General features: G+C 30.9%; 1 protein-coding gene across 1 annotated transcript in view; it reads left to right on the forward strand.

Moving 5' to 3' along the window:
• LOC130446952 (uncharacterized) overlaps positions 1 to 13,281 on the forward strand; it is a 78,925-nt gene that overhangs the window by 57,616 nt on the left and 8,028 nt on the right. The window contains exon 15 of the mRNA XM_056783511.1: positions 9,834 to 12,111. Within this exon, the coding sequence (XP_056639489.1) occupies positions 9,834 to 12,111 (2,278 nt within the window). The remainder of the gene's footprint in view (positions 1 to 9,833; positions 12,112 to 13,281) is intronic.

A 13,281-nucleotide genomic window follows, 5' to 3' on the forward strand; every position in this document is an offset into this window, starting at 1 on the left:
AATTTAATAACTATTAACTTAAATCCAAACGATATACGATTAATCAAAAATATCTATTACAATCAAACGGCAGTAGTGAGTGTTGAGGACATGGAGACAGACGAAATCGAAATTTAAAAGGGAGTTCACCAAGGATGCGTTCTTTCTCTACAACATTAATCGACAATTTAAGATTCGCCGATGATACTATTCTCACACTGAATGGAAAACAAATAGAAAGGGTGCAAAAATATAAGTATCTTGGTTCAGTCATAAACTTCATTTGTCAAACCTCCACGTCAGAATAGGATTCATGGAATGTTATGTATGGTCAGTACTGCTGTACGGAGTAGGCATTGAGGTGTGGCTCTATGGACGAAGATACCCTGGACTGACAGAATCACCAACGAAGAAGTACTAAGTCGCAACGCAACGATTCGGTTATTGCCATCCGTTTATTCAATTTCTTGTGTTTGAAACCACATGCTGACAAAACTTGACGCAATGTTTCTAAACTGGTATAATTGTATTCAGGATAATCTGCTTCTGTATTACTTCTAATGTCTCTACTTCTTATATAAACTATAAGTTGTCCTATGTATAAAATCTTTAGTAGCTTTGTCAACTGATTCCAGTTTTTCTTTACATGTTTTTCGATTCTGTGAATAATCCACAACAACCCCTTTCGTGACTACTCGATAAATGGAAAATTTATTTACTCTAGTTAATTCAGCAATTCTTATTATGATTGCATTATTAGATTGCTGAATATTTTCCTTTTTAAACATTCGAATATATTTAAAATAACTTGCTGTATCTAAATCTTTATTATTAAATTCATACCTGTCTTCATTTTCACTACACTGTGCAATTTCATTGTCTTCATTCGCCCATGGTTTAAAGAACGCCATATTTCTATTTATTTAAAGAAATTTATGAGTTAAATGAATCTTACATAGCGACGCCACTGCTTATCGCAGACTGTCTGGCAGGAATATTTCGAAGAAATTGTGTACATACGCCTTTCAACAGCTCTGGCCACTAGAAATACATTTATGTTTACGATTCGATTTTTCATTGGTGAACAGTGAAGATGATGAGTCCACGTGGAATGACGGTTTATTAGATGTTTACCGAATTTTATACGGGGAGTAAACATTATTTCTCATTCTTTAATTTGGTATAAGTGCCGTGGGTATTTATGAAATATTGATTGTTCCTCGCATAACTGTCTTCTGCAATTGATATTGGAAAAACTATACTACAATTTCATAGCCTCAATCATGTAGTCATAAAAGAAAAGTATCTGTTTCCTAACTTGTATAAATTGCGAAGTAAAGGCTACCATTTAGGAATTTTTATTTCATAATTTCAAAACTTCATATTTATTTATTCTTTATTCATGTATTTAAAAAATTAATATAAAGATTTCCGTATTTTTCTCGATCTCATTCAACCTTAGCACATCAGAATGCGTTTTGGTAAACAATTTAGATATAGAAAATGAAAAGATAAAAAACAAAGCATGGTTGTGTGATTGCAGCGCGCGTGCGTGTTACGGTGCATGTGCCCTGCGGTCCAGCCAATCAGAAGGGTACCAACTAACAGCCTGCTGGCAAACTGCTACGACACAGATTCGGTAGGCTGCATGCACAACTAATTCATCTATCCATTCTTTCCGAAATTTATTTCAATTTCCCTTTATAAATATTTGACCATTGTTTCTAATCCAAATGAATTATGTACCCTTAAAGATCAATCTTTTCCTATAAAGTATGGAGATCTTTTATCTAAAGAAAGTCTATTGAAATTGGCGCATCAATGGAAACTAAACATACACCAAATAAATGTTACAACAATCCCGTCATGGAAGAGGCGTGTTCAACAACTTTGAATTGAAATCATGGCTCAAAGCTCTTAGTTTAAGAAATATGGAAAAATGTTATAAGAATTGATTAGTATAGAATATTTTGAAATCATGACGTTAGCATTTTTTTTAAAATGAAATTATTGGGGAATAAAATTAGCTTGAGAGGAAAATAAACGACTGTCTTCATGTAAAATGTACCTAAAAACTTTTAATATCAATCACAACTTGACCAATTATCAATGAGAACATGAAGAAAATTTATAGATTCTCATAAATATCTTATGAATTCATGGAGGTAAAATTTTAGGGAATGAAATAGTAAAATGTGTAAAATGACTTTAACTGTAAAATTAACTTTACCACCGTATCAGTCGGTAAGGTTAGTGTTCATAACAGTACATTAATATAATTGTTGAATAGCACAAAAATGAATAAATTTTTCCTATGCCAAAGAAAGGTGACATTTGAAAAATGTCATCATTACATACAAACTGGAAGTAACTGGAAAAGGCTTGTACGATTTTTATAAATTTTTGTGTACAAGAGTCTTGTGATACGGCCGGTATTATTGTGGTATTTGCTTTGTTGTCAGATCTTTCCTTCCTACGGAAAATTAATGGATCACTCTATGTATTTTGTATTTTTAGAAGAAATACTGATTATTTTATATACGTTCCCTATACTTAAATGTCATAATTTCGGAGTTATAGCTACATTTGCATTATCTCCCCCATAGTTAAAATAATACATTTAGGTGGTTATGACTGCGTTTCAATTAATTATTATTGTTGAAGTTTGATTGAATTGATATTTTAATCATATTAGGATATAGTGATAGGCGTAGAAGTCAACAAGAAAAGTGTAATATCTTTAATAATTTATATCCTAACCGAAATCCCATAATCTACTGTCAGTAAATTAGTAAAAAAGTTTAACGATACTGGTTCAGTAAAAGATTTTTCCAAATTAGGGCGCAGAAAAACTGCATCAACTGAAAACAAATCTTTAGATGTTTGTGTCCTGTTGGAAGACGATCCACACTTGAGTACTAGACAAATATCTAAAAAGGAAAGATCTGACAACAATGTAGATACCTACATAATATTCCTAGAAAATTGAGGCGTTCCTTACATAAAACTCAGCGGGACTCCAGTTGGACAGCCCTGTTATAAAAGAAAGCTAACGATCTAAACTTCTATTCAAATAAGATTAAATTATTTATTCCTGTCAGTAATATAAGTCTAAATAAAAAACGTTTCTATACCTTTTTCTTTCGATAACTTTAAAATAAATAAGGTTGTATTTATACTGGCTTGACAGTTATATGTTTGTAATTTAATAAATTATGAAAAACTGAAAATATTGAGTGTACTGTTTAAAAAAATGATAATATTAATTGAGAAATCTAACAAAAGTTGAAGTTATGAACACATATTTTTTATTTGTAAATATTTCCACACTTGCATTATGTATGTTTAGCAGTGGTATGGATCTATAAAGTTCCTTATATGAAAATTGGAGACTTTTAACTAACAAATTATGGTCAAATATATATTTTCACCTCATCGCAATATTATAACAAATTATTTGGGTGTTTTTCTTTTGATTTTTACAACAAATAGGTTTATGGAAAAAAACTAAGACATTGCATGATTATCTTTGACAAAATCAGGTTTAAACAGGCTTCTACCACGTGGAATAAATTCAGTATCTAATTGTGAATATTTATAAAATAGCTGGAAAAATTATGAAATCATATCACGCCGCAGAAAAAATTGATATTGCATTCAACCGTATTCTAGTAAAAGTGAAAGCTTTTGGGATATTTAACAAAATTAGAATGTTAGGGGTTCCAAATATATTGGAAAAAATACAACTAAAAATATATGAATCAGACTTATTAACGAGGGCCGTTTTTTTTAACCTCCGATATGCTATAACATTTGTCATATCTGTGAACAAGCTTTTCAGGAAAAAGTAAGTTTTAGAAAAATGTTGATTTGTTATATAAATTCTTTGATAAGATTTGGTTTAAGACTGGAACCTCAATTTTTTAATCAAAACGTTCAAACTCATTTTAGGGGGTATAAAAAGAATAATATAGTTGTGCAAGAGAAATACCACTCCCAATTATTAATGACTCCAAGACAAGTAACATATCTAAGGTTAGGGCCTGTATTACAACTAATTGAATACACCCAGCATTGTGCTTTTATTTTAATAAATATATTTTTCAAACTATAGTTCAAATTAGAAAAAAAGAATATTTAATGAAACTGAATATAATTAATAAAAATAAAAGTATTATATGCAACCAGTAATTTTACCCTTTGTTAAAGTTAATCACAATGTTTTTTATTTTTTAATTTGCGCTTATTTGACACTTATTATTTTTTTTAACAAGTTGTACACATCAAACAAGATCATGTACTACTGTTCACACACTAAGAAAAATAATTGGTACCCATCTTGTCATGAAATGATATTATCATATGCAGGAAAAATACCCTTTCATGTTTGTTCAATTTTGATGTCTACAATTTGTTATTTTTTTTTCAGAAGTTTGATTTTAACAAATTTTATTTGTTTGTGTGTGCGAGAGAGCTTAAATGCCTGTTTTTTTGTTTTTATTTTTTGTTTTTATGATGATTGAAATATTGATTATAATTACTAATAATTTATATTTTACGTTTACAACTACAAGGTAAGTCACCGTTATTATATATGTCTAAACAGTTGAGTTTTTAATACTATTAAATATGCGTTCATATTCAGCTTTAGTTTGTCATCTGAAAGTCATTGAGTTCTAATTATGATCAGTTGAATGTCAAATCAAATTATTAACAACAATTTCTTAAGCAATTAACCACACACCAACCACCCGATTAAGCGAAATTTCTTTTCATCTACTTGGATAATCCAAGACACCCATCACGTTCGGGTGGGTCAGTTGATAATGAATTCTTCGGGTATCTTCTCCTTTTTAATTGTGTGCTTATGTAGAAGTCTGGCACGAGCAAAACAAGTCTTCTACCACTAGTCGACCACTTTTGAATGGATTGTGCCACTCCAACCTTAATATAACATATTAATTTTTGTAATGGATATTTTATTTTCTGTTTTATTCTCTGTCTCCAGCTATTTAATTCCATACACCCATCTCCTGAGGATGCTAGACTTTCATGCAGTTTCGGATTACGTTGCATGCATGGTTTGTTAAACTAGTATCACCTTGTGTGGCAACTGTCCTGCTGTTGTGACTGTCATGGTGAAAGCAGTGTCATTGTAAATTTAGAAGTAGCAGTAGTAGCAGTAATAAGATGATACCGCGCCCGCGCAGTTTGGTGTGACTTTTTTATTACTTCTCTCTTTTTCAAGTTATATAACATTGCGTAAAAAGATTTAAAACTACTGTCAATAAAGTCAGTGTTCATCCATTTTCACTGTTGTGTTCGTCTACGTCTACACCTTAATACCTACCAGAGTCCGTTTCGATTCGTTTTTATTAAATTCTCCATGTTTATCCGTCATCTGATTTCTCCTTTTATTATAGTTTTGTTCTTGGTAGCTGCACTGGAACTGTACTGAACTGGACCAGTGCAAGCCAGTTTATGAGTGTATATAATTAGTTCGATAGGATTCAAAGAACAGTATAGTGCAGAGAGCAATGGAGCATGTTGTTGATTGATGTATTTGAGGTTATTTGATATGATTCAGGTCTTGCAGTATTAAAAATAATGGAAAACGATTGAGTACTTTTTGATATTTTACTTTCTTCCGTTGACGAAGATGTAGTGTCAACGTTTCCAGATTACACTTATTGCACTGTCTTGTACTACACTGACTGAACTGATTATAGACCTAGTACAAGCAGTATAGTGAACTAATACTTTCGCACTGCTACTAAGAACAGCGACACTAGCGGTGGTTCTGCTACAAAGAACGCTTTAGTGTACACTTTCTGAACTAGTCTGCCAGTGCAGCTACCAAGAATAAACCTTATGTAGTCTCGGATATGCGCAACATGATAACATACTGGTTGAAAGTTTCGATTTAAGGATGATAGGAATTACGAGTATAGGTGTTTAAAGTGTATAGTTAAGCTTGCCAGGAGAGGCCGAAGTCATACAGACTCTTCTATCTCATCTTGTTTGTTTTTATCTTTAGTTTCTTTTTGTGACCTAGGTAGACATATCCTTAGATCCCAAAGATCTAAAGATATGTCCAGGATGGAAGTTTTCGTCAAGTTCATTATTAGGCCTGTTATTTTTGAAGCTTTTAACAGTTCCAATGGCATTTTTAGGCAAAATTTTCTCCGCATTTGACCTCTCTTTGAACTTTTCCATATTTGAGATTGGTATCTGGAATCCACTATGGCGTTGTTCCTTGCTTGAAATGAAACTCTGAATTGTGTTGATATTGCTATAGCCTTTGTGGAGGCCTACTTTTGTCGGAGGATAGCATTTATCAAATTAAGTAGTTAATCTATTGATGATTACTTTAGTAATAAGTTTTCACATAGATTATTTTAACTATTGGGCAAGTTCGAAGCTTTCTTGTATCTATTGTTTTCATCTTTTAACTAATATATTCGATTCCTTCCAAATGTACAGTTCTTACCAAAATTAGTTTGAGAATTTAACTGTTTAACTATAGTCTCCTAACGGTGCAAACATGTATATATTATAATGGTAAATAGTGAGTCGTTATTAAAAATAAATGGTTACAATGCTACCTGAAAAAAAAAAAAGAAATTACATCACTGATTGATTAATTAGATGTATTTGATGTTTAAGAAGAAATGTACGCTTACAGTTTATTATAAAATTTCATTGAAAAAAAAATTGTACAATAAAAGTTCTCAAGAATACCATTTTCAGATTTATAATTCTTTTCAAAATAGTAAAAGATGGTATTTTTTTCAAAATGATGGTATATTGTTTTAAAATATTGAAGAAACTGCATTATTTTTATCTGGCATTTTTTCTCTAATTATTATTTTTAATATTGTTTTCCATCGCTCATTTAAAAGGACGTTCATTGGTCCGTCTGATGATGGACAAGTGCAATTATAAGAATTTTTATAATTGTCTTGTTACATTTAAAACGGCAAAATACATAGCGATGGTTTTCTAACGAAACCTCTTATTTAAAAAACTACTACTTTTCAGGAATGACAAAAAACGTTTTATAATGAAATTGAAAATTTTTTTAAACAATTTTTTTATTAATTTAAAAGATATTATTAAAGATACTTTTTAAAACGTTTTTGTTTGAGAGAATTATTGCTCCGTTTCCCTGATTTTTTCGAACATTTCTGGTAAAGAAATGCTGGTGTATCATTTAGAATTGACCTTTCTATGTTGCTCTAATAGAACTGTGGCGATATGTCCAGTTATTTCGAAAATACATTTGCTTCGAACTGCTTCGATTGTTGTTTATTGTCGGGTTCATATGCATAGATCCATGATTCGGCGGCTGCCCCGAGTCTTTAGAAGCACCACAATTTAATAACGCGAAAAAATATTTTTGACTAATGCCCAAGTATGCCTGAATCTTACGGTATATCACATGACGATCTTGCATTATCACAACAGTTGATTTTGAATGAGTTTTAAAAAATTCAACCTTAGCAAAGTGCGAGCACGATTCAATACAATCTTTACATTTTTTGACCAATTTGAATGTTTCAAATATCTGTAAACAACACAAATAACACTCGTTTGAACGTTCACCATTAAAAATTGATATCCATAACAATGTTGTCATATCTCAAAAATTTAGTAACAACCCTCTTAGTAACTGCTTTATCAAATAAATCGACATGGTAGAGCAGAAAGAATAATAAAATATTTATGGAACTAATATTCACTTGAAAATATTATTCCTATAATATTACTTGCTTCTCAAGATTAAAAACGGTCCTAACTTTAATAGACAAAAACTGTCCTGATCCTCTTGTTGGATATTTGTTTTATACGGCTCACTATTTTCATTGTTACAATTCAAAAATAAATTGTAAATTTCAAAATTATAGTCCATATATCTTTTTGCATGAGAGTCTAATGTGTTTTTATCATTTATTTAACTAATTTTCGTTGTTTGTGTTTTTTATTTCAAGCTGCAGCAGATAATGTGTGCCAAAAATTCATTAATTTATGAAGGTAGGTTTCGTTTAATATTTGCAAGTTTTGTCACCAAAACAGCATGCAATTAATTTTAAACATATATGGAAGTTAGATCTACTACATTTCAAAAATGTATTCTAGTATAACTTGTATTGTTAATTTTATTCAGCTGTTGCCAAGAAAAAAAATAACGAAGATGCTACAAATGTTGATATAAGGTGTATGTCACAAAGCTCTAGTGCTTTTGTTAAATGTTTTTGGTTGTTATGAGCTTTTTTCCTCATATGTTACGTATTGCTTAACGCTCAAATACTCATAGAAAAGCGCTAACTACCAGTGATATTAATTTCCTTGAACCATAAACTCATATCCTCCAAGAGTTGAACAATCACCTGCAAATCTATGCTTCTATGGTCTTCAGACACTGAAGGTAAACTGTTTTTTTTACCTTTAGTCTCCGAAGACGATAACTTGGTTATCGAAACGCGCGTCATACAGTGTAATCGTGAGTGTTGGTGTAGTGGTAGTGTAAACAGTGTGTTCAGTATGAATATCACCAACGGTTCCAGAAATTCCAATTTAGTCTTCATTTCTATCCTTATTTTTTTTCGGCGACGACACGTAGTTCAATATTTTAGGGGCTATAACGGAAGGTAAATTTGCTACCATACGCCCACGCCCAAAAATATTACTTGAGGAGTACTTGCCTCGCCAAAAAATTGTCTTTCTAGTTATAACACGTTTTAAATTGAAAATAAATATTTCCTTTTCGAGATGAATTAATCAATTAATATTTTAATTAAAATTTGGGTTCCTTCAAACATTTATTTACACTTTGCGAAGGCAGTTAACCTATTTTCACCCATTGTACATTTATGAAAAGTTTTTATTCGTTTTAAACATGTAATGCCAATCTGTGGCCTCATCGCTTCCAAATAATAAACATGGAAAAGAGCAAAGACTGTTATTCGCGATTTTTTATTTTAATTACGTTTACAATTATTACATGTTTCGGACGCCCAACATTTATTTTTTTCCACTAAGGGGGAGAAAGAAAAATTTAATTAACCTTAAATATTGCACTCTAATATCCGTTATATTATCAAAATTTCCGTTTCGATACCAACTGTTACATTCGCGATCTACACGTGCACTGAATTAATGTGCACATAGACTAGAACTATGGCGGAGAAAGCCTACGTCTGAATTTCTCACGAACGGCATAATTAGTGACTTGCGACTTGGAATTTTCAAAATAATCGATTGTTTTCAAATAAAAAGATTTATTAAAATACTGATAGGACAGAATTTTTTAAGGGATTTTCAACTTAAAACTCTCTATATCTCAGAAACTGAACCCTTTGAAAGTTCTTGTTGCTATATCCATTTTCTGCATGTGACAGCTCCGGGGTAGATCTTTAATAATTGCAAACATCAATACCTTGTATCAACCACAAGGTGTCAATCATATCCTATTTACATATTATCAATTATCGTTTCAATTCTAAGGATAACAGTAATTGAGTAACTTGAGACTCATTGGGTCTTTCAATCCTCGTTGTTAGTAATATTTATACCTAACTTCTTGTTTACTACCACTACACCAAAAATAATAACTTGATGTGGGCGCCAGGCAGTGTTCAGTATAGTACTCATCCGCTGTTCAGTAGAAATTGACTTATTTTTCAATATTAGAAAATGAAGATCCAACTTTCATTTCAAAATTGAATAAAATTCACTAAAGTTCAAAGTTTTATAGAAAAAAAATTTAATTTAGATTTTCGTTTGACAGTAAACATAAAACTTTGAACTCATGTAGTAGAATACACTATTCTAATACTTAAATCCGTTTTCAGATGAACCTAAGGACGAAAACCTTAATTTAGCAGATCTAGATTTAAAAAAATTAAAACTCTCCGAAGAAGATGCTTTGGCACTTTCTTATTTAACGCCTGGTCTTTCGAAACGCATCCAAAAACAACTGCTTGCCCAACTAGCTCCATCCGAAGCTCGAAAATTGCATAGAACAATGTCTTCTTGTACTCCAGAAGATAAAATTGGTAGATCTACATTATCTAGAAGATGCTCAGCCGAGAATAATATTCTTAAAGAAACCGTAGATAGCACTAAAGAGCCTAAAGTGGTAAAATCTTTTCTTCCCGTTAAAAGAGAAGAATTTAGACCTTCTGAATTTAGTATTAGATCATCTAGTATCGGCGCTGAACCTAGATGTGATAGTAGATTCCTTAGAAAACCTAGAGTAACAAAATCAACTTCACTCCGTGAGCCCAGAATGTATAATTCGAAAACTGATTTACAAAGTCCAGATTCTAGTATATCCGAAAGTATTTCCACTTCCTACAAAAACGATAGCTCAAAATGTATCTCGGATTCTTCAGCATCAAGACCATATTCAAAATATTCTTCAGAATCTCTATATAGTAGATACTCACCAAACAAATCCTTGGATACCATCGATAGTAAGACTGATCTACAAAAACCGTCCTCTTCAAAGAAACTTTCAAGATTTTTAAGACCGGACTTTTTTGATGGTCCTAAAGACGAACATGTATACCTAAGAGATAAAAAAGAGCGCGAAATGGAAACCCAGAAAGTTTTAAAAGAAATAAGGGATAAAAGGAAGGGCAGGCTATATTCTAAAAGAGAAGGTTCAACCTCAAAAGAAAAATCTGAAGACGAATTGATCAAAGAAACCGACGTTATTCTTGATAAGGTATCTGACAGTATCAAAAATTTGGAAAATGCAAATAATATACATGATTATGTTAATATTGCTGGTGCTACTAATAACTGTGATTCTCTAGATAATATTAAAATTGATACGGATAAAATTATACACGATTATGTCAATGTTAAAGCACCAAAAAATCTAACGAAAAAAGATAAGCCATCCAGAATAGCAAGACCAAAAAGTTATCCAACAGAGAATTTAGTCAAAGAAAGTATTTCAAAAGAGAAACTCAAAGAAAATAGTAAAGAAACTGTTTCTCCTGAAAAAGAATCCAAACTAAGTAAATTAAGAAAAGGTTTCAGTAAAAGTAAAGAAAAGACTAAAGAAGATAAAAGTGAAAGTCCCAAAAACACAAATGAGGATGAAAAGGTGCAGAAAAATAAGCTGCTGCAAAGTTTAGAGAAGAAATTCGAGAAATTCAGAACATCCAAAGACCAACAGGTCATACAAGAGAAAAAATCTACTGTTGAAAATGCAATTAAAAGATTAAGAGAACAAAGTTTGCCAAGAAATTTGGAACATTGTACCGAATCCGGTTTGATAAAGAGAGCTGTATCAGTAGAAGACTTATCATGTAGTAATAAACCTTTACAAGCTTCGAGAAAATCAGTTACTAAAATTTTAGGACTTTTCAAAAAATATGAGGAACAAGAAAAGAAAAAATTTTTGAAGAAACAAAAAAATAAGAATACCAAGAAAGAAAGTGATAATGATAACAAAACTGTGATTTCCAATGATGAGAATCAAAACGATTCTACTGAAAGTACCATTAAAAAAGAGAGACCTAAATCTTTACTAATTGATAAGATGAAGCATTTCCAAAACGGCACTACTGAAAAAGATAGTAAACCCAAGTCAAAATTACCAGTTAATTCTTACAGACGTAGTTTAAATTTGGATAATATGTCCGATTCCGTAAATAACAACGAAAAACCTGATAGAGCAAATTTAAAACTCGATTTTTCAAAAGTTCAAAGCAGAAGTGAACCGATAGTGATCAAAGAACCTGTTCCTAGTACTAGTACCCACGATGATAACTTTAACGACAATAGAAATTCTATAGCGATGACTGACGACAGCTCAACTGTATTGTCACCTTCTGATGATTATCAGAGCTGCGATTCGTGGTCGGTGATGTCCGAATATCCTAACGTCAATGATCTACATTCGCCATTATCTCCTAATGGTTATTTATATTCCGGGGATGAAAATGAATCTGTGATCGATAGGATTAGAAGGAAAAGTTTCTATACCAGATTTAACGAGAAAAAGAGAATGAGAAAACCGAATAATTATAACTTAGACTTGGGATATAAGAGTCCAACGGATTATAGTTCCCTAGATAGGAAAAATTATGACTACAGATCATCAATTACTCGTAGGTAAGTTTTTGATAATATTAAAATATAATTTACTGTACATTCGAGTATACCCACTTTTAAAATTCTAAAATTTAGTTTCGCGTTTAAAAAAAAATTTGGGCTAGTCTGCGAAAAAAATTGAAAATATTAATTTATAAATAAGGCACACAAAGCGTTTTAATTAAAACGATCCGATCTATATAAACTAGGATGGGTAGTTTTTTAGAAAAATACATATATCATAAAAGGGATTTCTTTTTATTCATATGTACATGTTATAACTTCTTCTTCTTCTCCAGATATAACTTCTATCTACGAATTTGTATATTGTTAGAATTTTCTATGAAAGGGTATCTTGGAATTACGTATAATTTGAATTTTATAATTTATTATCAGAAGCAATTGAATTTTTAATTAATTATTTTATAAGTAATTTCTATTGGACTCTATACAAATTTAAAAGCGTTTCGCACGTAATGTACCATATTTAGGTTATTTTCTTAACGTGCAAGATCATTTCACTGATAGATTAAGTTAGAAGCCTTTAAAAATAATAAAAAGTGAAAAAAAAATAACAAGAATAAAAGGAAAAATAATTTACGAGCGATCTAAGGTCGGGAACGGAAAGGGGGTGAGTTTTTAAGGGCAAAAAACGATTTATCTCGATTCCTAGTAAAACTACAAGTTCTATAAAAAAATAGTAAAGTTGTAGGTAGTAAAAAGATCGACTACTTTTATATTTACATTTTTTTTCACATAACCTCAAAATTTATGTGAAAAATTAAAAACAATTTTTTCGTTTTTAATTTTTGTCTGTTACAAAAACATTTTTTTTCAACAAATTTTATGAAAAGTTACCTTTTTATGTCCTACATACACTGTAATTTATTTTGACATAATATCAAAAATGTATTCTAATTTTGGAACGAAAATCCTGCCGTCAAAATATTAGCTTTTTCGAAAAAGTTGGTGAGATTTTTATTCGTTGAAATCTCTACTTCTTGTTGGTGTAAATAAATATTATCATCAACCATGGTAAACTTTCTCAGAAAAGGCAAAAAATAAGAAGAAAAAATTCGCATCCCAAATTTTTTTTAATCATTATGTAGAAATTTTAGATATTTATTAAAATTCTAGACTCTAATTACTTATGTTCATCAATGTAACATGGAATCTCACATTTTTCATGTA

The sequence above is a fragment of the Diorhabda sublineata genome, chromosome 7, assembly GCF_026230105.1.
Source record: "Diorhabda sublineata isolate icDioSubl1.1 chromosome 7, icDioSubl1.1, whole genome shotgun sequence".
Taxonomy (NCBI): Eukaryota; Metazoa; Arthropoda; class Insecta; order Coleoptera; family Chrysomelidae; genus Diorhabda; species Diorhabda sublineata.